Source organism: Scomber scombrus, chromosome 20, assembly GCF_963691925.1.
Source record: "Scomber scombrus chromosome 20, fScoSco1.1, whole genome shotgun sequence".
In the NCBI taxonomy this organism is placed as follows: domain Eukaryota; kingdom Metazoa; phylum Chordata; class Actinopteri; order Scombriformes; family Scombridae; genus Scomber; species Scomber scombrus.
Genome location: NC_084989.1, coordinates 14,346,607 through 14,368,434, shown reverse-complemented (window position 1 = coordinate 14,368,434; position 21,828 = coordinate 14,346,607). Strand labels below are relative to the sequence as shown.

General features: G+C 36.8%; 3 protein-coding genes across 3 annotated transcripts; all 3 read right to left on the bottom strand.

Moving 5' to 3' along the window:
• Positions 1 to 4,167: 4,167 nt before the first annotated feature.
• si:ch211-161h7.4 (glutamic acid-rich protein) lies at positions 4,168 to 10,244 on the bottom strand. The gene is made up of 12 exons (XM_062441936.1): positions 9,971 to 10,244; positions 9,432 to 9,475; positions 9,016 to 9,080; positions 8,786 to 8,910; positions 8,260 to 8,320; positions 7,932 to 8,103; positions 7,693 to 7,782; positions 7,505 to 7,585; positions 6,837 to 7,016; positions 5,985 to 6,661; positions 4,936 to 5,391; positions 4,168 to 4,826 (listed from the first exon to the last, which is right to left on the bottom strand). The coding sequence occupies exons 1-12, from the start codon at positions 9,986 to 9,988 to the stop codon at positions 4,174 to 4,176; spliced, it is 2,622 nt and encodes an 873-aa protein (XP_062297920.1). The 5' UTR covers positions 9,989 to 10,244; the 3' UTR covers positions 4,168 to 4,173.
• A 172-nt stretch (positions 10,245 to 10,416) lies between these two features.
• Positions 10,417 to 15,011, bottom strand: LOC134002584 (uncharacterized). The gene is made up of 9 exons (XM_062441935.1): positions 15,003 to 15,011; positions 14,197 to 14,305; positions 13,946 to 14,090; positions 13,312 to 13,425; positions 13,056 to 13,200; positions 12,738 to 12,886; positions 12,510 to 12,649; positions 12,101 to 12,222; positions 10,417 to 10,422 (listed from the first exon to the last, which is right to left on the bottom strand). Exons 1-9 carry the CDS (start codon positions 15,009 to 15,011, stop codon positions 10,417 to 10,419), a joined length of 939 nt encoding a protein of 312 aa, XP_062297919.1.
• Positions 15,012 to 16,499: 1,488 nt separating this feature from the next.
• Positions 16,500 to 18,655, bottom strand: LOC134002583 (uncharacterized). Its single transcript, XM_062441934.1, has 7 exons — positions 18,556 to 18,655; positions 18,291 to 18,435; positions 18,047 to 18,160; positions 17,353 to 17,497; positions 17,052 to 17,200; positions 16,811 to 16,950; positions 16,500 to 16,651 (listed from the first exon to the last, which is right to left on the bottom strand). Exons 1-7 carry the CDS (start codon positions 18,653 to 18,655, stop codon positions 16,500 to 16,502), a joined length of 945 nt encoding a protein of 314 aa, XP_062297918.1.
• Positions 18,656 to 21,828: the final 3,173 nt, after the last annotated feature.

Genomic DNA, 21,828 nt, shown 5'->3' with positions numbered 1-21,828 from the left:
CGTCTACATTGTAATATTTTTGCGGTTGATAAAAAACAGAACTACATATACAATATTCTTTGAATAGATTCACTGCAAATAACCCTACAGAGCTATATATTTCTTCAACGTTATTAGCAATTAGCACATTAATCTCCTATTTTGTAATCCAATCAAAATTATCAGCAAATGAAGGCATCGTTTTGCATGTAAATGAACCATATCTGACAGCTCCTTCCCCTGTAGAAGTAGGCAGTAGTACAGTTACTGATTACAGGCTGGAAACAACATGCACACAATCACGGTAAAACTTGTGTAAAAAATGCACAACTTTATTACAAGTCATCTTTTAAATTCCCATTTTCACTTTACAAGCATAGTTTACAGATCACCAAATTAAAATGCCAAATATTTTCTATTTACAACTAATATTTTAAAACAGAAAGTGATTCAATTTCATTTCAAGTATATACATAATGATATTTACATTGTTTTTCCCCCCTCATACCCTTTAGGTGTTTATGAAAATATTCAGGAAAATGTGGCTAGTTATCCAGTAGCCATTCAGTGGACAACTTCAGTTCGGACTTTCTGCTAGTATCCTGGTGAAGCAGAGAACTGCAGGCTGTGAAGTGAGGTTCTGGATGCTGTAGGCATGTCCTGTTTGAACACAACAATAACATTAGTAAACAACAACAAAATGACAAGACTTTTCATAGGTATACTGTATAAATCACTGCTAAAAGTTCTAGGTAGAAATGTGATTACAATTGATAAAGTAGTTATATAATGAAATTCCTCAGGGAGAAAAAAAAGAAAATATAACAAAATGTTAATTCTGCCGTAATAGATGTAATGATATCATATTCTTACCGCATTGCACCATAAAGGATCGTCCTGGGTTGAAACAGGACTCCTTGCAGTCGATGGTTAAACTCACAGAGCTGGTTAACACATTGAAAACCTAGAAAAACACAGTAAGGAAAGACATTTATAGACTAACAAGGCAGGAGTAGAACATAATCTTATGTGAGAAATATGAGAGAATAAGAGGTTTTCTGACTGTTGTAGCGCTGTGATCCACCCAGAGAGGCTTCTTCATGTAGGAGCCCAGCAGGATCTTTCCATTCAAGATGGATCCACTCTGCAGGTCCTGCATGAAGCCAATCGCTCTGCCCTGGTAGAAGTACCAATCAAAGTCGTCCGGAGTGATCTCAGGTCTGTCTGCAAGGAGATCAAACAGTGAAAAAGAAATTAAATGATAGGTCTGATCAATAATTATTCATGTTTTATCTTTATTTTGTCTCTCAGAGGAATCATATGAATTATGTGAAAATTGGTTATAAATTATTATATATTTAAAACAGAAAAGCAAGTAGAAATAAATAGACTAGTAATTATATTTTAATTTTATGACACAGGGCTGAAACTAACAATTATTTCCATCATCAATTAATCTGTCGACTATTTTGTATTCTCAAAGTCCATGGTGATGTCTTCAAATGTCTTATTTTGTCCAACACACTCTTTGTCCAAGTGCTTTGTCTAATATTACATTAAGCTTCACATTTTCACATCTGCGAAGCTGCAACCAGCAAACATTTAACACTTTTCATTTAAAAATTTCTAAAACGATAATTCGATTATCAATATCGTTGTAGATTAACTTTGTGTCAATCAACTAATGGATTAATTGCTGCAGCTCTAATGTGGGATGACTCATTTTGGACTTTGAAGTGACAGAATATCACTGAAGGACTTCCCCTTCATTCAGAATGTGAAATAAATGCAAATACATTAACATCACACCATGAATTAAATAAAGTAGATAAGTAGTCAACATTTCCCTGAGATATAGTTTAGGAATACATTATGTGAATGACACTAAGCAGGAAAAGTGGTTTAACTGACACTATAACCTATAATGCAGATGTTTGTTTGCAGCTCTAAATCAACAGAGAGGTTTAAGTGAAGAGTTTGCCGCTGGTGTAATTTGTGTTACTAAAGTGAGAAAAGATAAATGGCTTCTCAGAGAGAACTACATACATTTAATTTAAAGCGTTTTTGATATTATAGTGATCCCGTATAACTAAATTAGATAACAGTGTGGAGAAGAGAGGACCATTAGACAAAATGTTGCTGCAGAGGGAAGGAGGGAGAACTGGAGAGGACACGCCACCAAAACTTAACAGAAAAGTTTTTTAAAAATGAGAAATATGGAGACGTGCCAAGTACGAGAGAGAGAGCTACATGACATTAATTCAGCGAGAAAGACAGATTTAATAATATTGTAGGATGCAGCAATACTCTCTATATTTTTTAGAGTGAGGCTGTTTTGAAAGCATCTTTCACTCCAAATTTGAAACTTGACAGGATTTTAACAATCCATGAGCACTCCTGTTACCCCCCCTACTGTTTAGCTGGATGTTGCCTAGAAACCCAACCAGGAACAACATTTTGTGATACTTTAAAACTGAAATGAGATTTATGGGATTTTGACACATCATCACTTGTAGATAACCATTTTCATCATCTGAATGTGTGAGGACAACATCCTCCCGTTCACACAACAGGATCATGTAAGCATCTTTTTATTAATGTTTATACTTTAATGAAAGCTGTGTACGGTCTCTATAAATTATATAAACACATTCATTATCAGAATAGCAGTTTTTAAAAAGTCTCTTGTTTATTTCATGGTCATTATATTTTCTTACTGACGGATTGCCTCGGTGCAGGACAAATAGACTTAAGAACTCTTTTGTTACTGGTGCCATCAATGTCCTCAATGAGTGACCTGTTTGTTTTGTCTATTATTTGTGGAAGTTTTCATTGTTTATTGTATTTTGTATGTGTTTGCTGCTGGCTATACCACAATTTGCCCCTCTGGGATAATAAAGCGGACCTTCACCTTGACTGTTCACAGTGGCAGGCCAGAGACTCGTCAGCCACTCTGTCATGTTGACTTTATCCTTCGCCTGTAGGATGAGCGGTTTGAGAGGCGCAGCACACAGATCCAACATAGAGAGCGTTGAATGGATGACTCTGTTTGATGGAAGGACTGGAAAAAAGTAAGAAAGAACACAACAATCGACTTTATTTTGTGTAACTTTAAGACCTCTCACTCTTAAACAAGATTCTTTTTTTTTAAACTGTCCACCAGATGACGCTGTTTGACCTGCTGATACCAGTGTCAGAGGCCCACCTGCTGCGTTTTTCATTCCGCACAGACAGTGAAGGGGAACAGTGTAAGTGCTGCAATGCAGTTCTTCACTTTTTGGGCCTGACAGAACACAACAATTGTCAAATGTGGTGTTTTTATATTATGTATTTAAGAAAGTCATCATGCTGAAATTTCTCTCTGGTGCCTGTAATGAACATGATTATCAGGCTTCTGTTGTTTTACACTTGTGAGTTAAAGTAACAGGGCTGTTTGTTAAATACAATAACATGACTTTCATGTTTATTATTATTATATGTGTATCTTCATATATCTTCATTACTAAGCACTGTATGTAGCCTGATGTGTGGTTGCTGTCTGTTTATTTTAACTAACTATTTAAAGCAAATCCATTACAGCTGTTTTCATTCATTCATATTTTCAAAAACAGCAACAAGGAAAAGATGATTACTCTTGAATACAAAGCACTGTCAGATTGGAATAATTTCCCCTTTAACATCAAATCCATATCATCACTTTATTATCAATGATGTAATTGTTCAGATCACCTTCTTACATCTCTGGTACTAGTTGGTGAAACAATCCACTGTTCATCTGTTATTGACCACTGTGGTCATTTTGATTTTATCTTGTCACTTCTCTGTTGTTATGTAGTGTTATATGTCGGGACCCACTTACGTTTATCCTGATAAATAAATTTTAGTATTCGGCTGCTGTTTCATGTCCACTTAACAGCCAATTAAACTAACATGGTTTGTCTAATGCTGTTTATGAGTGACAGACAAGCCAGTCTTAAAGTCATATCATTTTAACAAGAAAATGTTTGGAAAAACAATTTCAATGAGTTTTAAAACGTACCCATCTCGTCATTTTCCTCGAACTGTTCCAGCTCGATCATGGATGATGGCCCACTCTTGAAGACGTTTGACCTGCTGAAAAAGATTTTTTAAAAAAACAATTTAAACAAACAATAAGAGGTAAACAGTTAAGAGTGAAAACATTCATGCTTGTCCTTACGTGCTGCGACGCCTTATGATCGGTGGGCTCTCGTGGTTGGATTCACCAGCATCTATCCTGAGAATGTCTTTGTTGGTGTTACTGAGTGCTGCACAGTAAGCAGCAGAGTCCTCAGCAGCAGAGTCCTCAGCAGCAGAGTCCTCAGCAGCAGAGTCCTCAGCAGCAGAGTCCTCAGCAGGACACGCAGTGACTTCATATCTGTTATTCTGACCTGTTTCTCTTTTGTTGATGGCAGCAGAGCTCTCTGTGGCTGAAGTAAAAATGTCTTTAAATATGGCCATGTGTTTGACAGTCTCTGGAGCCCTTCTCGGTGTCAGATGAACTACAGGAGCTCCCCCCGGTGGTTTTGGCAAGACTGCCGTGTTGCCCTTTTTGGGAGTCCCAAGTTGAGCAGATCTGCTTTGTTTAGACCGTGTTTTTCTTTCTTTACGAGGTTTGGGCTCTTTGGGGTTGAGCTGCTGAGGCTGGGAGGAGACGCTCTCCACATCCTCAGACATGTTATCAGCTTTCCACCGTTGAGAAGGAGGTTTCCTCCTCCGCTTGTCAGTTTTTGTTGTCCCGAGCTGCTCTGAAGGTCTCCCAGGAGAGATGGGTGATGCCGGTGCACTAGAATGGCTGTGATGATACACTCTTTGAAATATCTGATCCCCTGTAAAATATCACAAATAAGTAACTTAAAAACCTTTATGTTGTTTACAAAACTTATTCAAATCAGACACAGCCTTTATTGGTCTGTATAGGAAACCTCCTGATCTTACCTGAGCTGTGGTCTCTGTGTGAAAATATCAAAGGGCTGGACTGTGGTGAATCCTGGTCCTCCTGATCTTCAGTCTGTTCTTCAACTGTTGTTTTCATCTTGTCAGGGTTGTCTCCTCTTTTAGTTCTGCGTTTGTTTAGTTTGGTTTTCTTTTTATTTGTGTTGTGATGTCTTTGCTTTAAAAGTCCATTCTTTTTATCTTTTGCAGGTGGTGATATTTCTTCTCCAAGCTCTATACGACTCGGTTTTGACCTTTTCAGAATCGGCTGGTTGTCTGTAACCTTTGTTTGCTCTGTGCTCTCAGGGGAAAACAACCACCACTCTCCTGGCGGTTTTCTTTTCCTTTTCCCAGCTGCCTGACCATCATCAGATGAACTCCCCACAGAAACAGCCGACTGTTTGCTCTGTTTGGTTTTTTCGTTTGCTGTTTGTGCTTCAGATTTTTCGATTTCTTTGTCTGTGGGACAACAGAAGAAAACAGAAGTGATAGCGTTGTATATACGTTTAATGAGATGCTTAAAATAACTTTTACCATTGAATTTAAATCTAGGGGGAAAAAATTTAAACGTGACAACATCACTTAAAATGTATTTTGTAATATTATTATTTGTTGTCTATTTACACTAAAAGTTCTTCATATGATGAAAGTGATTTCGCTTATTTTTTTATATGTTTAGCTTGTTCCTGATAATTTGTGCTTTTGTCTATTTAAATTGTTTTTTTTTGTAGATTACTAACAACAAACTTGTGGGAGATAAACAAATCCAAATAAAGAATAAATAATAGTTTAGCTTAACATTCAAAAACTGGTGATATCATAGTTGTTGCTCTCTCTCTCACACACATACTCAAAGACCTCAAACTTTGGAATATATTATATATATTTTGACTTTATTAGTTTATTCAGTAACTGTCAGTGGAGGAACTTTTATTTTCCAGCTTTGAAACAGTTGCTCTATTCACAAGCACAGATATTATATGCATACACGTTAAGAAAAACATAGTTAGATAGTACACAGTAGGTAGATTTAAAGTGTAGAAGCACCTTACCTGAAAGAGAAGCCACGTCTTCAACATCTGCATCCTCCTCACTGCTCCGTACTTTCACCGTCTCTTTTACTCCTTCAGATCCCTGCATCTCTTTTCTGGTCTGCTTTAATGATTTAGCTTTGCTTGTCTTGGCTTTTTCATATTTTGAAGACTTTGATCTCTTCACCTCAGATGATTTCTGGGGTTTTGCTGAGTTTTCTTCTTCTGTTTCCCTGCTGGCTGTGTCTTCGGGTTTGTCTTCTGCCTTGTTGCTCTCCTTCTTGAGGCGCTGTTGAGTTTTTTGGTTTGGTTTATCTTTTTCCACCAAGTCACCTGCAGAAAAATTCTCAGGAGTGGACCATTCATCCTTGTCACTTCCTGTCTCAGTCACTTCTTTCTGTCTCTCTTTCCCTTTCTTCTTCATTTTCTGATTGACAGTCTGAAGTTTTGTGTTTGCCTGATCCGGTTCCTGCTGTTTTTGTGTCGTCTCCACTGACACCAAAACATCCTTCATCCCCTTGTCTGTTGAGCTGTCTTTGTCGGTGCTGGAGGTTTTGTTCAGCATCTGTCTCCTTTTGGTGGCATTTTTACTGAGGATGGTGAAACGAATAGGTGCATCATCCTCCAGGATAAGAAAGTCATCATCTGGCTCAGGTGGACACACGGGTACTTTTACTGGTGACTGAGACTTTTTGGAACTTTAAAAGAAAATAAAAAATGTAGGGACATTAATTGTTTGTATGTTAAAACACAGCAGATGAACACAAGGATTTATACAGATGTAGTTATTTTGTTAACATACTGTCATTTTTTTACCTAGATAGTATCAAATCAAGCATCAAATTATTAAGACATCATTTTATCTAAACTTACACTGTCAGTTTGGGCTGCCCAGCATCTCTAAGTTTCTGTAGAAAAGATGTCATCTCTTTGCCCACACGGTTGGACGTCTCTGCTGCTGGCTCCCTGGGAACACTTTCTAAAGTTTTCTCAGGTGCTGGCTGTTCAGGATCCTGAGTCATTTCTGGAACAGGCAGGTCTGTATTTTCTTGCCTGATAATAACCAGAGAGAGAAATTGAATTTATTTGCCTGATTTCCACAGTTCTTTTTATTAGTATACCTTTACAGCAGAATTAATGATGAATGATGAAGTTTTTGCTGTTTTATATAATATCAATTCCTCTGTCTGCCTCATGGAGAATAGGCCTGGTCTGTTATATGGATCCAAATACTGTCTGGTATTATTATGTGACACTGTACACTGTGTTAATGCGAAAAGAAATGACAAAAAGTACAAAGATTATTCAATATTATAATTCAATAACATTTTTATTAATTAACTGCCACTTTAAATATGTCTATATGTTTTGTTTTATTTATAGATATAATGATGTAGTTTCACACTTATTGCCATATGTATTTATAAAGTTTACTGCTCGACTGTAAAATGCTCTGCCACAATACATATCTCTGGCACCACATCTTTCATGACCCCACACTGTTAACTATAACTAAAAATTAAACCGGCATCTCGTCTTACCTTTGTGTTTTTTGTTTGCCCACCAAAACAGGTATTTGAGATTTCGTGGGTATCTTTTCGTCACCTGGGTGACTCTCTTTGCTGCAGAGGAGAGTAAGTATGTAGATATTCACACGTTGATACAACATCAGATACTGAGGACGTGCTTGGAGGAAACTAATCATGTTGAGAACTGAAAAGCCACTTACTGTGATACCTTCACGTTGTCTTTGTGAGTGGACTTGGGTTTGATGAGAACAATCTTAACTGGAGGAGACTCCAAGTTGAAATCGTCATTTCTGGAGGAAAGAGGAAATATTAAGATAAACGTGCTGATTAATTAGATTACGGACTTCCAATGTTAACTTTTAATGTAAAAACCAGTGTGTGCAGAATTTTAACAAGTTATTTCCTACATGAAAAGCATAAATATATAAACACTACTAACTCCTCTGCGGTGTGTCTATTGCACTTCTTTGCCTCTTCTTGTTCTTTATCTTCACACAAAAAGAGGATTGGGGACACAATTTGGTCTTTGCCATTGTCCTGTTGCTCTGCACCGATATCCCTTTCAATAGGACTGGAGGTCTTCACTGGCCCATGTCCTTTAAATGGGATGTCTAAATGTACAACAGGGAGAAGCAACCAAATTTAAAAGGAGGACCTCTACATACACAAGAGAACAAATAACTGAACATTTAATATGTTTAGAGTTAGAAATGTAGAGAATACAAGCAAAGTATCTTCTGGGTATAGAACAGGTGAGAGTCTCTTACCGATGTCCAGTTTAGGACTGGGTGACCTTGCTGCTGGATGTAGGACCACTTCTTTAGGAACCTAAAGAATCAAGACAAAAACATTAATTCAATGGCTGAACACATGCGACAACAAGTCCAGTTTAATTCAGGAAAGGCGTAAAAAATCCCACAACAGATACACAAGAGCTGCTGAGTCTATAAATGAACATCGAGCTGCGACATTTGCGTCCAACAAATCATGCAACTAAGTTTGGAGTAAACTTTGGAAATGCTTGCCAAACAGAGTGAGTTGAATTTCACAGCATAAAAAAAAAAGTTGTGTTACTACTGGCTGATAAAGAAGAGAATGAAGCACCTCTGCATGTCAAACCCACTTATCTGATCCATTCAGAGGGGTCAGATAGATTTTTTTTAATGTACATATGACAATCTAGCTATTGTTTTAAGGCAGACTTGAAAAAATGTGAACTTCTTCTTGTCAACAGAGGACCATGTTCTTTAGTAATGTACGCCAAAGTCATTGTACTGACTGACTGTACGTTACCATTTGGTGTCCTGGAGGTTTTTCAGTTAGGAGTCTCTCCTTTAAGACACCTGAAGCCTCTTTCTCAACCTGTTCATCCTCAGTTTCAAGCAGTAGAGATGGGGGGATTACATCATCACGTGAGGCTGAACATGAAAATAAGAGGAGAGCAGAGATGAACATGATGATATCAGGGGAGAAAATACAAAAATAACTGCCAAAAAAAAAAAAAAAGAATCTCACACACTCACCCAAGTCGTCAAATATCCTACTAACATCTTCCAAAAGCAGCTCTCCTGACCATTGTTTAGATGAACTGAAAACACAAAAATGTCAGCTATTAGTGTTGGCTGGCTATTATCATCAATCAGAGCGGTCAATATCAACTTGATTGGCTTTAAACAAAACATATGTAGTCCCTAGAAGCTAACCAAACAAGAAACATTGCAAAAATATACAATATTTGTGACAAAATGGTTAAGATTAGTGGATTTACAGCAAAGACATTCATTAATTTTGGGAAATACAACCATAACATACTGAAGTTCATCTAGAAATCTCACCACCTGCAACAACTGCTGAAGGTTTTAGCTCAATTTTCAGACTATTTAGATAATTGCTCATTAAAAACAGACATATATATATATACACACATTTTCAAACTTACTTTTCCCTGTTTGTAGGGTAGCAGAGCTTCCTTTTTGGTCTCTTCTGTGAACAGATGAGTAGAGAGAAAGTTAGACGGTTATTTAACTGCATCTGATGTAATTTACTCTAGTTATTGAGCGCAATATATTACCAGCTAAATACACGACTTTACTGCTCTCTGTTCTTATTTTTTTAGGTTGAACAAGCTTAAAAATGTAGATAAGTCTATTCTCTACAGAAATAGTCCTTCTTGGTTGGACCAAAACAAACACTCCACAGTAGGACTGGACAACATCTCGATATTATATCAATATCATGATATAGGACTAGATATCCCACCTACCTTTGTCATTATATCCACATTTCTAATGATTATTTATTAAACATCTCATTGTGTATTTTATGGAAGCAATAGTCATCTCTACAATGCTGTTACAATATAGATAGTACTGTTGTACTTTTACCTGCTGTATTGTACAATAACTTCTGGACATGTTGGTAAAGCCCAAACTCCTCAGAAACACAACAGGAAACACAAAAGCCAACACATATACTTACCAAAGTGGGGTACTCCATGTATGTTATCTAGTTATAGCCTTTTTAACACTAACGTCAACATTAACTAGGCGGCTGTTTCCAACTCCCGCTACTCGCCAACTAACAGCTGACTAGTTATCATCTCGCTTTTATTTACTTTACTGCTCTTATTCGGCTAATTGTCCAGCAGGTATTTATATGAATCCACTCTTTAAAAATGTTTAACAATCACGTCCAAGCTAGATTAGCAGATATTTCTCTCACACGGTAGCCAAACGTTAGCGTTAGCAAAACAAAGGAGCTGTTGGTGTGTCGAAGTGACCCGCGCATTTACTGAGAGGATGTTGGCGATTATATCCCCTGAGTTTAGTCTGTCAGGCTAATTTGGACGCTAAACCATAACACGTACCTTAAAATTACAAAATATATTGCAGTATAACATCTACTTAAAATACTACAGGTGGAGTCTATTGCTGGTGGACACATGAATCGTAAAAAAAATAGGATTGCAAAAGTGTACAAAACCTCGAACTACTCTAGCCTTTCTTCCTGAAAGACCGTGCTCAGGGATTAATTAAATTCCACTTCTTCGTCCCCTTCCGCTACATTTTATTTGCCGTTTCTGCCCCCTATAGGTTAATCAGGGTAACATCACTCACCCTCCACGGATACTGTATGACAAATATTGTAAAAAATAACCACTGAGATTACAATTTATTAAACATGTTTGCTAATAAAGATATCGTTTTGTTTTCCCCATTAAATCCAAAAGTCATTTTGCTGTGATTCCTGTGTTTTTTAAACTTTTTCATCCATCACCTCCAACTGTGTATAGTTTGGAAAATGTATTCACCCAAAAGATAGTATGAAATAATCAGACATACTTTATTGGTAAAGTATTTTTTTGCATACAAGGAATTTGTTTAGTAGCTCTCAATGTATTTATACAAAAATAACAACACAACAATCTCCAGAAATATACACGAGGAATGATGCCTATACGTGTGAATGAAACCATTTCTATGGACTGTAAACTGTGAATTCTAATCATATTTGATAATGTCCATAATATTTAAACTTTTGCAGTAACAATATACACAAAAAGAGCATTACTCAGCAAGACACTGGTTATTCATAAGTATTCTCATGGAGTGAAAGAGTTCTGTGGGCATTGTATGTTAAATGATGATACTATTATTTTGTCATTCCTTCTTATTATTACTTACATCTATATTAGATGATAATAGATTCAGTCAGCGGATGTCTGTGTATTTTCTATATGTTTGTAATGTTTAAATTGCAGCAATTGTTTTAGTTACAGTACACATGTATTAAGGTGTATTTTTATTTTTTATATTGTCACCTTGTAAACTGTGTGGACTCCAGGGAGAATAACTGCTGCTGTACAGATGCTAACAGGGATTTTAATGAACAAACAAACTCACTAAGCACTTTATTAGGAATACCTGTGATCCAATGTGATCCAACAGCTCTGCCATCAATTCTACTTTTATGAAGCTTATACATTTTCAGTTTTTGTTGACATTGTGAGAATGGAGATAATTCTACTTTATGTTTATTGTTGAGGTCATAGCGGGTGGTGGTGTACTAGAGTGCATAATAGTGAAACATACCACTTGAATTGTGATATTCTCATTCACCTGTCACATTATGATCAAAGGAGTTCATACTGCTGAACAGTTAGTATAATGCATGATGAAAACTTTACTTCAAAAATAAATATGCAGATATGAGAAAACCAGAATCACCATGGAAATATAAATTCTAATACATTTGATACAAAAAAACAAAACCTTTGAAAATGCAAACATAACCTTTGAAAATGTAAATTAAATATATAGTGTATACTGACAGGTCTTATACAAGTGATCCCTCACTGTGTGGTGTTGTAACGATGTCGTGTGTTGGCAATCAGCATGTTAGAAAATAGCCATAAAAGGTTCAGAGATCAGTCAGCCAAAGTTGAAAAGGATATTGCAACTGAAATCAATGGTATGCCACAGTCCACTTTGATTCATATTGCAATTGAATGAGAATAATAACTGGAAGAACAGTGTAGATGATATAACACTGAGTTGTGAAAACATTTTGAGAAAATGTTCAGCGAAATATCTTTTTCTGTTTCTCAGCAATCTCATTCGGTTCCATGGCTCCAGGATAGACGTCTGAGTAGAGCGGCTGTTTGATATGTCTCCAGATCACCAAAACAATCCGTATGACAAACAGTACAGAGGCTAAAGCCAACAGTACAGCTAAGAAGAGAAAATAGTAAAGATTAAGATTTTATTACGCATGTTTAAATGACTTAAATTAAAATCCCTTACTGTAGATTTGATTAACTAAAAAAAGTCCCTCATGTCATTCTCAATGGTACAAGTGCTTAATTATTATGATTAAAATAATGTTTATTTTCTCTTCATCTCACATTCAGGATATAATTCAAATAAAATGTTGCTGATGTGATGATTATGTACTGATTGTAGAGATTATTATTTGTCTATCACATATAATCATAATGGAGTCATCTTCAGTGTCTTACCAATGAAGATGCCGTTGCGGTTGGGTGAAGTTGCATCATAGTTTTTGTACAGGTTTCCAGACAGAGCCCAGATCACCACGGGGTAGACGATGAGGATGTACCGCACGTGTTTGTCAAGGAAAAAGTTTTCCAGAACGAACCTACGAAGGGCAGAGTACACATACATTACTTTAGAATCTCACTGACATACATTTTTGTTTTACTTTCTACCAAGTGAAGAGCACTTACCACGAAACTAACACAACAGACAAAATAGAGTATGAGATGGTGGCAGCATCTGTTGGGGATATCTTCACCTCGTAAGTCAGCACAATGGCCAGGTTGATTAGAGTGGCAATGGTTGTCCATGTTGTGTATATCATCACGCCATTCTGAACCTGAAAGTATTAACGTTTAATGTAGAGTTTTAGTAAGTTAGTGAATCATTCAGATAAATACAGAGCAACTAAAGTAACTAAATTATACAAACACAATTTAATCTAAGCTGGAATCTGCAACACTAAACCTTACTTAACAATGGAAACACTGTTTGTGTGTCCTACTAACCAACACACGGAGGAACCACAGGTCTGCTTTGTGGTATTTCTTGAGCCAAGGCCCATAAATATGAAGTCCATGGCAGATGAAGCTTATCATCAAGTAGTTTGTGCAGATGACCAGGATGAGAAAAATCAATGCAGCAATCATTATCCTTTAGTGAGGGACAAAAAGAGGAGACAAACACATTTCACTGTGCTGTTTAGTTTCTACATGAGAATTTAAATGATGGTTGTTATAAAATACTTAGTGAGACTAAACTTACCCTCTGTCCCAAACAAGCAGCCAGGCAATATTGAAACACAGATTGAAACACCAACTAATGAAGAATCCATAAGGCAACACTGCGGGGCTGCAGTAAACATATCCATAACCATTCCTAGGAGAAAAGAAGAACAACATTTTCCTGTAAGTTTGTGAAGATGCAGAAATCCACATAACAGTGTTTGATTGTTAGTTATCTGTGGCTCTTACAACTGATACAACTGTTCCACAAGTTCAAAAGCACACTCTTATCCCAAACAAGAATATTCAATTTTGCCCCTTCCTGTTTAGGGGACACAAATTGCTATCCGCAAATCCTATTTTTCCCACATTGAAAAATGTTTACAATATTTTAAAGGAGACCTATCATGCACATTTCCAGGTCTTTCTGGAGCTCTATTGGAATATATTTGCATGATTTACAGTTCAAAACACTCCTATGTGGTATAAAGAGCTGGTTATGTCATACCAGCTCTTTATGCAGCCTTTGTCTGAAACTGGCTGTTTTAGCTCAAATTTAGGAATTTTGGTCATGTTTAATATAGGAATCCAACATCATAACAGTATATACATGATGATACATGATATGTCCCCTTTAATGTTTTAAGCAAGTAAGTATAAAAGTTGGTTGCAACCTTCTGCAGAGGCCTGTAACGATGTAGATAATCATTGAAGTGAGCCAGACGTAGATGACGCTCCAAATATTAAAGGTCCATCCTGAAGGAGTGACCTCTGTGTCGAACACAGCAGATATATTGGCTGTGGTAGTAGAGTAAGGACCTATAAAGATTGGAAAAATGTAAAGAATGAGAGGAATCCAAGTAATATTTGTCATTTCTCAATAATCTCACACAAGACACAAATGATTAACAAAGATTTGACTTACCAATCCCAACTACAGACAGTGCATTGAACACCAAGCTTATTGCATAGCCAACAACAGACACCACTATCACAGCAAGACGTCCAAGATCATGTTTTGCCATTTTAGTCAACTGTGATAAAGGACATTTTCAGTATATTAAAAACAGAAAGCATTAATTGTTAAAAAAATAGGTGCACATAAATAGCAATTTGCTCAAGGAAATGTGCCAGGGTCTCTTCGTGCAAGACATTTTATGCCTTCCAGCTCCAAGGGGCTGACCTGTATTTGAACCTGACCTCCCTCAGGGGCAGGGCAAGTGATAATAAACACCTTGTGTAACACATGCAGATGCCATTCAGACAATTATACCAAGTAAAATCTTTTTCATAAGTTAACAGCTTTCTTTTCTACTTTTGAGGATTGTCAGTAGAAAAACATGAATATTGTCAGTTTGTTCTAATTAAACTGTTTTCAGAGTTCAAATTCATAGCACTGATTGAAAACCTTTAAAACTACTCATTTAACTACAGAAAAATCTATGTGCTGCTTTACAATGTGCTGATGTTTCTTCAGGATATAAAACACTGGCAGCATTACACAAAAAGTGCCTGTATGAGTAAAACTGGATGAAGCGAAACAAACCATACCTGTCTTTGCCCCTCCTTGTGTGAAGAATGAGAGTACTTGTGTATAGGATAAGGAGGACAGTCTATTTTATAGAATAGCTGGTTGTGTAAGAGCAAGGTTTATGACCACTCGAAGCATCACATGGACTTCTTATCTTGTATACATTTCTGTCACAGTGCAGTGAATCATAAAAGACTAACTGTCAACATTTCCCCTATATACAATTTGCAATTATGAAATGTGTTCATGTACGCATTCAGGTTGCTCCTGAATGAATAATAATGTATCACATTTAAATAGGCATGATTCCATTAAAATATATTAAGGTGGATCATTGGCTCAAGAAAATGTCAAGTCAGGATCTGCCTTTGTAGCTCCTAAGAACAATACAACAGAATATAGTGAACATGATACCTGTCAACAGTTGCACTGAAAGATAAGTAGATAAGAGTTCAAGCACATGTTTGAGCAGAGGAAATTGAAGAATAGATTCTCAAGCCTAATTAATTGAGAAGAAAGGTGTAATAATAAAAATGATGAAAAGAAGAGTGTTGGGACAAAGAATGAGGCAAATGCCAAAGTGAATAATAAAAACATAATAAGGATGCATAGCAAATAAAAAATATTACATATTGTTGGAAAAAAACTCCCAGGTATAATTACAGTACACTGTGTGGAGCATAATAACACAAACAGTGCTTGATTTAATTGCAGCCTCTCTATATTAATCTTATTTCAAATTAGCTCTAAATTAAACATTTAGTCCTACAGTACTGCCATCCATCCTTTAGCATAATGATAATCCCTTATAATTTAAAGTCTCCTGCCACTCAGAAATATGTTTTTCTTCTTCTTCCTATAGTTGGATGTTTGAGCTTCACTCTGCAGAATGATATATATGCAGAGTTGATGTGACACTAAAAGGCTGTTTTCACATTAATCTGCCAAAAGTGGAAAGTTTCTCTGTGCTCACCTTTAAATCTGAGTTTAAGGTGAGTACCTATGAGCATGATTTGTGGCATCACATGTAGTTTGGAGCCAATACAGGTCCAGTATTCAACTAACACAAGTATGGAAACTTGAAGCATCCAGTGAACATAGACTGAGACCAGCAGCTCATCATCACAACATTTGTGATGATGATCATAGATTCTGGATATTGCAATGAGGGAGAAGGAGAAAGTATGAATTTAATGTATCTTTTTTGTGGAAAAACCATATCAGAAACAAATTAATATTAGAAGAGTTATATATAGTATATCTTAAAACATGTCTGATAAAGTATCGTTAATGAGCAACAATTTTATTTATTATAATGGGACCAAAGTAACCTTTATGTAGCCTACTGTTTGACAAAATATTTTCAAATATTTGTTACTACAAATCATTCCACAAAGACAACAAATTGAGGAACAATGTTTATTTTTTTTACAAACTAAAAATAAAAATGCATAAAAAAATTAATTTCATTTCTCATTTTCATATTTAGAATAATATATCCATATTCATATTTAATACATCTGTTAGTGATGTCAGTGGACAAAATGCACTGACAGCTTTAAATTTGACATCAGCAATTCATCTTTAGTTCATTTATGGAAGCTTCATCATGTGTCAGCAGAGCCAAAATCATTAATTACAACATCAACAAAGCAAAGCAGAAAACATATACCATAGAGAAGTTTAGCATAATATTCTCATTTAAATATTTTTCTTTGCTTCTCAGCGATCTCCATTGGCGTCATGACCTCTGGGCTGACATCTTCGTAAAGTGGCTTTTTGATGTGTTTCCAGATGACTAAAACAATGCGTGTGGCGCACAAGACACAGGCTGAAGCCAACAGCGCAACTGTAGAGGGAGGAAAACAGCAGAGGGAAATTTGAGTGTGCATTTGTCACCTCTTGTAGCATGAAAACAGACAAGATGTTGATATAGATAGATACTGGTAATAAAATGCATCAAACATTCAAACTATGTCATTGAGATTATATTTCTTATGTTTCTCACCAATGAAGATGTCACTGGGGCTCTGAGCTTCGGCGTCATAGTTTTTGGTGTATACCCCTGTCAGCGCCCAGATCACAACAGGGTAAATACTGAGAATGTACCGCACATATTTGTCAAGGACACCATTTTCCAGGATAAACCTGTAAAAAAAAAAAACACACACACATTTGCATGAGAAAAATGTTTTTAAGAACTTATTAAAAGTTGTTTTACAGGATTTGTTCCTCTCCTTTGAACTTACCAAACAAACAGCACCACAGTCAAAACAGAGAGTGAGACAATGGCAGCATTCATTTGGGACATGTTTGCTTCAGTGGTCAAAACAATATTCAGGTTAATTAAAGATGCAATGGTTGTCCATGTTGCATATATGGCAATACCATTCTGTATCTGTAATAAAGACAGAAAACAGAAAAGACTTAGATGTAGAACCATACAGTACGCTTTCAGAAGAAAATCATTACTTATGATGGTGAAAACAATGGTGGTGATCATCAGCTTGCACTTAATATAGTCATTGCTAATCCAGCTGCTTTACTAACCAACACACGGAGGAGCCACAGGTCCACTTTGTGGTATTTGTTGAGCCAGGCTCCGTAAACATGAAGTCCATTGCAAGAGAAGAATATCATGACGTAGTTAGTGAAGGCGATCAGGATGAGGAAGGCCAGTGCAGCAGGCATCAGCCTTTGATTAGGATGGAAATAATGATAAAAATCATACATATTTTATTACAAGCATCATTTTTATATCAAAGAAATGTCACACTTATGTATCAAATATTACTTTTCATGAGATTCTTGTGTGAATTCCTTCTTTTTTTGTCAAGTCAAATCATTTCAATTTAATCTTGAATCACAGACATAGATTTTCCCCAAAGGACTGTACAATCTTTACTATGTACACGTTTTTTCTCAGACTTCATTTGGAAAATCTCCCCAAAATGAAACACATCACTCTGGTGTATACTTTATGTCTGAAATATACATAGGCTATACAGTATTCCTGCAGTTCAAAGGCATAAAGATCAGGTTACCTTAAAATCTTAAAAAGACTATAGCACATTTTCTTTTTACTTAATGTATGCTGCTAGACTCAAGCATCCACTTAACCCTGAACAAGAATCAGCATTTTGTTACGAACGTACTCATTTGCCTCTAACAATGCGCTGAATATAGTTTTCCAGTTTCCTGTCTTATACTTATCAGAGGTTGAATTATATCTCATGCATCTCACCTCCTGTCCCAAAGAAACAACCATCCAATGTTGAATCCCATATTCAGGCACCAAGTTAAAAAAAATCCATGTGGCAAAATAGCAGGGCTGCAGTACACGTAGCCGTAAGCATTTCTAGAGACCAAACAGAGAGGGAAATGTATTCTTTGACATACCATGCAGGAGACAAGTCAATGCAAGTGTTGTATGTTTCCAACTTGTTAATCATGTGGTTTTTAAAGAATAAATTAAGACAGGTTCTTACTTCCTATAAAGGCCAGAGAGGACATAAGCCAACACCGAAGCCAGAAAGGCGTAAATGACCGACCAGATAGAAAAGGTCCATCCTGATGGTGTAATCTGGGTTGTAAACTCATCTGAAATGTTGCCTGTGCTATACAAGAAAGGGTCTGGAACACACATTTTCCAAAATAATAATGAAATGTGAAAGAAAGTCAGAGTTTTATATTAAAGAAAAAAATGTTTTATCACAAAACAATTCACATAAGAGAATTAAAACTTGGACTTACATATTCCTGGTCCTGCTAGAGCATTGAACACCACAGTGATGATGAAGAAAAGCAATGACAGCACGATGCCAAACAGAAGGCTAATGTTGTGTTTTGCCATTGTGAATACTGCTGCTTCTCTAACAACCCAAAGAATTATGTTTGTTAAACAATGTTTGTTAAACAATGTGCACACGTTAAACCAACAAACCATAAGTTTGTTCAGTCTTAAGCACAAGGGTTAGCACACCATTTTCCATATGAATAAAAAGAACTTCTGACTTACCGTTTTGGTATGTATTCGTATGAAAGCAGTGAAAGTGCAACACACAGAGAACACTGTGGAGAGGGGATTTTACTTCATGGAAAAGTGCCAGTTGTGTAACAGCAGGACTTTTATGGCCCTTCAGCACGTGTACATGTTTGAAACTTATATCATCAAACTAAGTTTATAGACTTCCTCCATGTGTTTCCATATGCTTGTGTCAGATGATGGGAGTAAGGGCTAGCGCACTTTGTGGCAGCGGCAGGTAGTCTCGGCACTTCCGGTGGCAACTCCACCTGCCGGATGAGCTGCCGAGGCAGCTGCCAGTACTGCGGCAGCTGCCGCGGCAGCTGTCAGTGAAACTGACGGTATTTCGGCAGCTGCCAGTCAGATGCCAGGGCAACTGACGGTATTGCCAGTCAGCTGCAGGGGCAACTGACGGTATTGCCAGTCAGCTGCCAGCCTTGCCTCTGTTTTTACTAACAACGACGGCATGGTAGGTTTGTAGCCTATGTGTTTATAAACGTATGTGTAAAGTATGTGTTTTGTCAGCGGTCAATATATATTAATATATCTGTATATATATTATATAAAGCTAGCGCCAGAACTGACGGTATTTCAGCACTTGCCAGTCCGCTTCCAGTGCAACTGACGGTATTTTGGCAGCTGCCAGTCCAACTGCCACTGTTTTACCATATTAAAGCTATGCCCTTTAGGTTTTTTCATTTCCAATTCTTTTTCAGACCCTGATTAGTAGAACACCAGGAGGTCTAGGGCCACAACCCGCTACACCATCTACAAGTACATTAAGTGCAGAATGACAGGGTGTGATAGGCTTTAGTTTAGACCTTAAAGCTGTTATGAATAGTATCCTATTTACAGTTTGGAGTTTACAGCAGACACGCCTAAAGAAATTGGTCATCAACAGTGCAGTCTTACTCTCCAATTCCATACAGACCATTTCCAGTTAAATATACTGTCACAAGGTAGACTGTTTCCTTGTGACAGGATTTCATTGGCATATTCTAAGGAATCTCAGTTCAACAGTATTCAACCAAAATCTAGGGAAATGATTTGTCACTCTGCAGAGATGCATTTGCATTTCTTTTGTACATGTAAAATTAAAACTAGGTAATACTTTCATGAGCAGTTAGGCTACTCATTTTAATCGAGCATGCATCATATGTTTCCAAAATCGTTGAATTATCCCATTACATAAATTAAACTAAAGCAATTTAAAAACTTGTAAAAAGAGAACTACGTTTTTGCCAGATTTGAAAAAGACTGATTTTTCTTTGTGGACCATGCAATGGTTACAACGAAGTCATGCTGTGAAGCCAAAACAGCAAAACTTTAGTATATTTTATTACAACTTTTTTTTATATACTGGATGTGAAATATTTTATTGGAGTATTTTTATTACAGATTTGATAAAGGCATTCATTTAAATAAAATCGGAACACCAGCTGAATAGTCTCTTCTTTATTTTTTTCCTATGTGGTGCATCTGAGAGTCATGACTGGATTAACTGTATGACAGATTTTTTTGTAAATATATTCAGTGATACAAAGCCTGTAGTACATGATTTATTTATTTTTTAGATCAACGGCTGTAATGATGATCATCAAGCAAAATAGACGGGCCCTTTCCCTGTCAAGCCACCGTCTCCCAGACAACCGTTGCGTCCACTTCCTGTTTGCTCATAACGCCTTCAAAATAAAAGATCCACAACAAAAGGGCACAGGAAGTGGATAAGGGAACTAAAAGAAAAAAAGGTTTTTTAAATAATTATTTACAGACCATTTTCAGAGTCATTTAAAACACATACAAAACAAACTTCCTCTACCCTACACTAGAAATCCATATATATATATATATACACTGACCAATGATGAAAGGCAGCTCAGGCAGCTGCCAACGAGCTCCCACTGAGGCTGCTGTTTAGGCAGTTTGTGGTCGTAAATTAGTAATTTGTAGTTTAGAACAGGTGGAATGATGAGGATCTAGTTTTGGATAATATATATACAGATATATTAATATATATTGACCGCTGACAGAACACATATTTTACACATACGTTTATAAACAGATAGGCTACAAACCTACCATGCCGTGGTAGTTAGTAAAAACAGAGGCAGGGCTGGCAGCTGACTGGCAACACCGTCAGTTGCCCTGGCAGCTGACTGGCAGTTTCCCGGCAGCTGCTGAAATACCGTCAGTTGCCCTGGCAGCTGACTGGCAGCTGCCGAAATACCGTTAGTTTCCTTGACAGCTGACGAAATACCGTTAGTTTCACTGACAGCTGACGAAATACCGTTAGTTTCACTGACAGCTGCCGCAGTACTGGCAGCTGCCTCGGCAGCTCATCCAGCAACTGGAATTGCCACCGGAAGTGCCGAGACTACCTGCCGCTGCCACAAAATGCGCTAGCTCCTGCTGGAGTATGGACTTAATTGATGAGAAAACCAATCATATCAGCTAAGATGAATGACTCTGCTGCATAACAGGGTTCCATATTATTATAAACAATTACAAAAGGTAGACTTTGTCCCAGCAGACCTGTTTGATAACTGGTCTTTTATCACCCAATCACTACTACTACTCCTACATACATATCTCATGAATTATGCCAACTTCCATGAATTTCATGTAGAGGGCATTATAAAATGTTGGCCTGTTGCCAGTGGGGGAAAAAATCATATAAGACTGGAATTAGAGGGCAGAGGACATGTAGATACACACTATACAGATAAATGACACATCATTTAATTCTCATAATTTCATTGTCACTTAATGTCAAAATTACTGGAGATGTGTGACATTTAAAGTCCAATTTATGTTTTGGTAGTATCAACAGGTGTATACTTTTTATATTAATACTGAACATATATATTTATATTGGAATCCTGTATTTTCAGGAATTGTACAGAATATATTTGAATGCATTTGTTATCCATATATGAATATGCAATCTTAACTTCTATTGTAAATTAACTACTACTAGACTATTGGTTTAAACGGTATTCAAC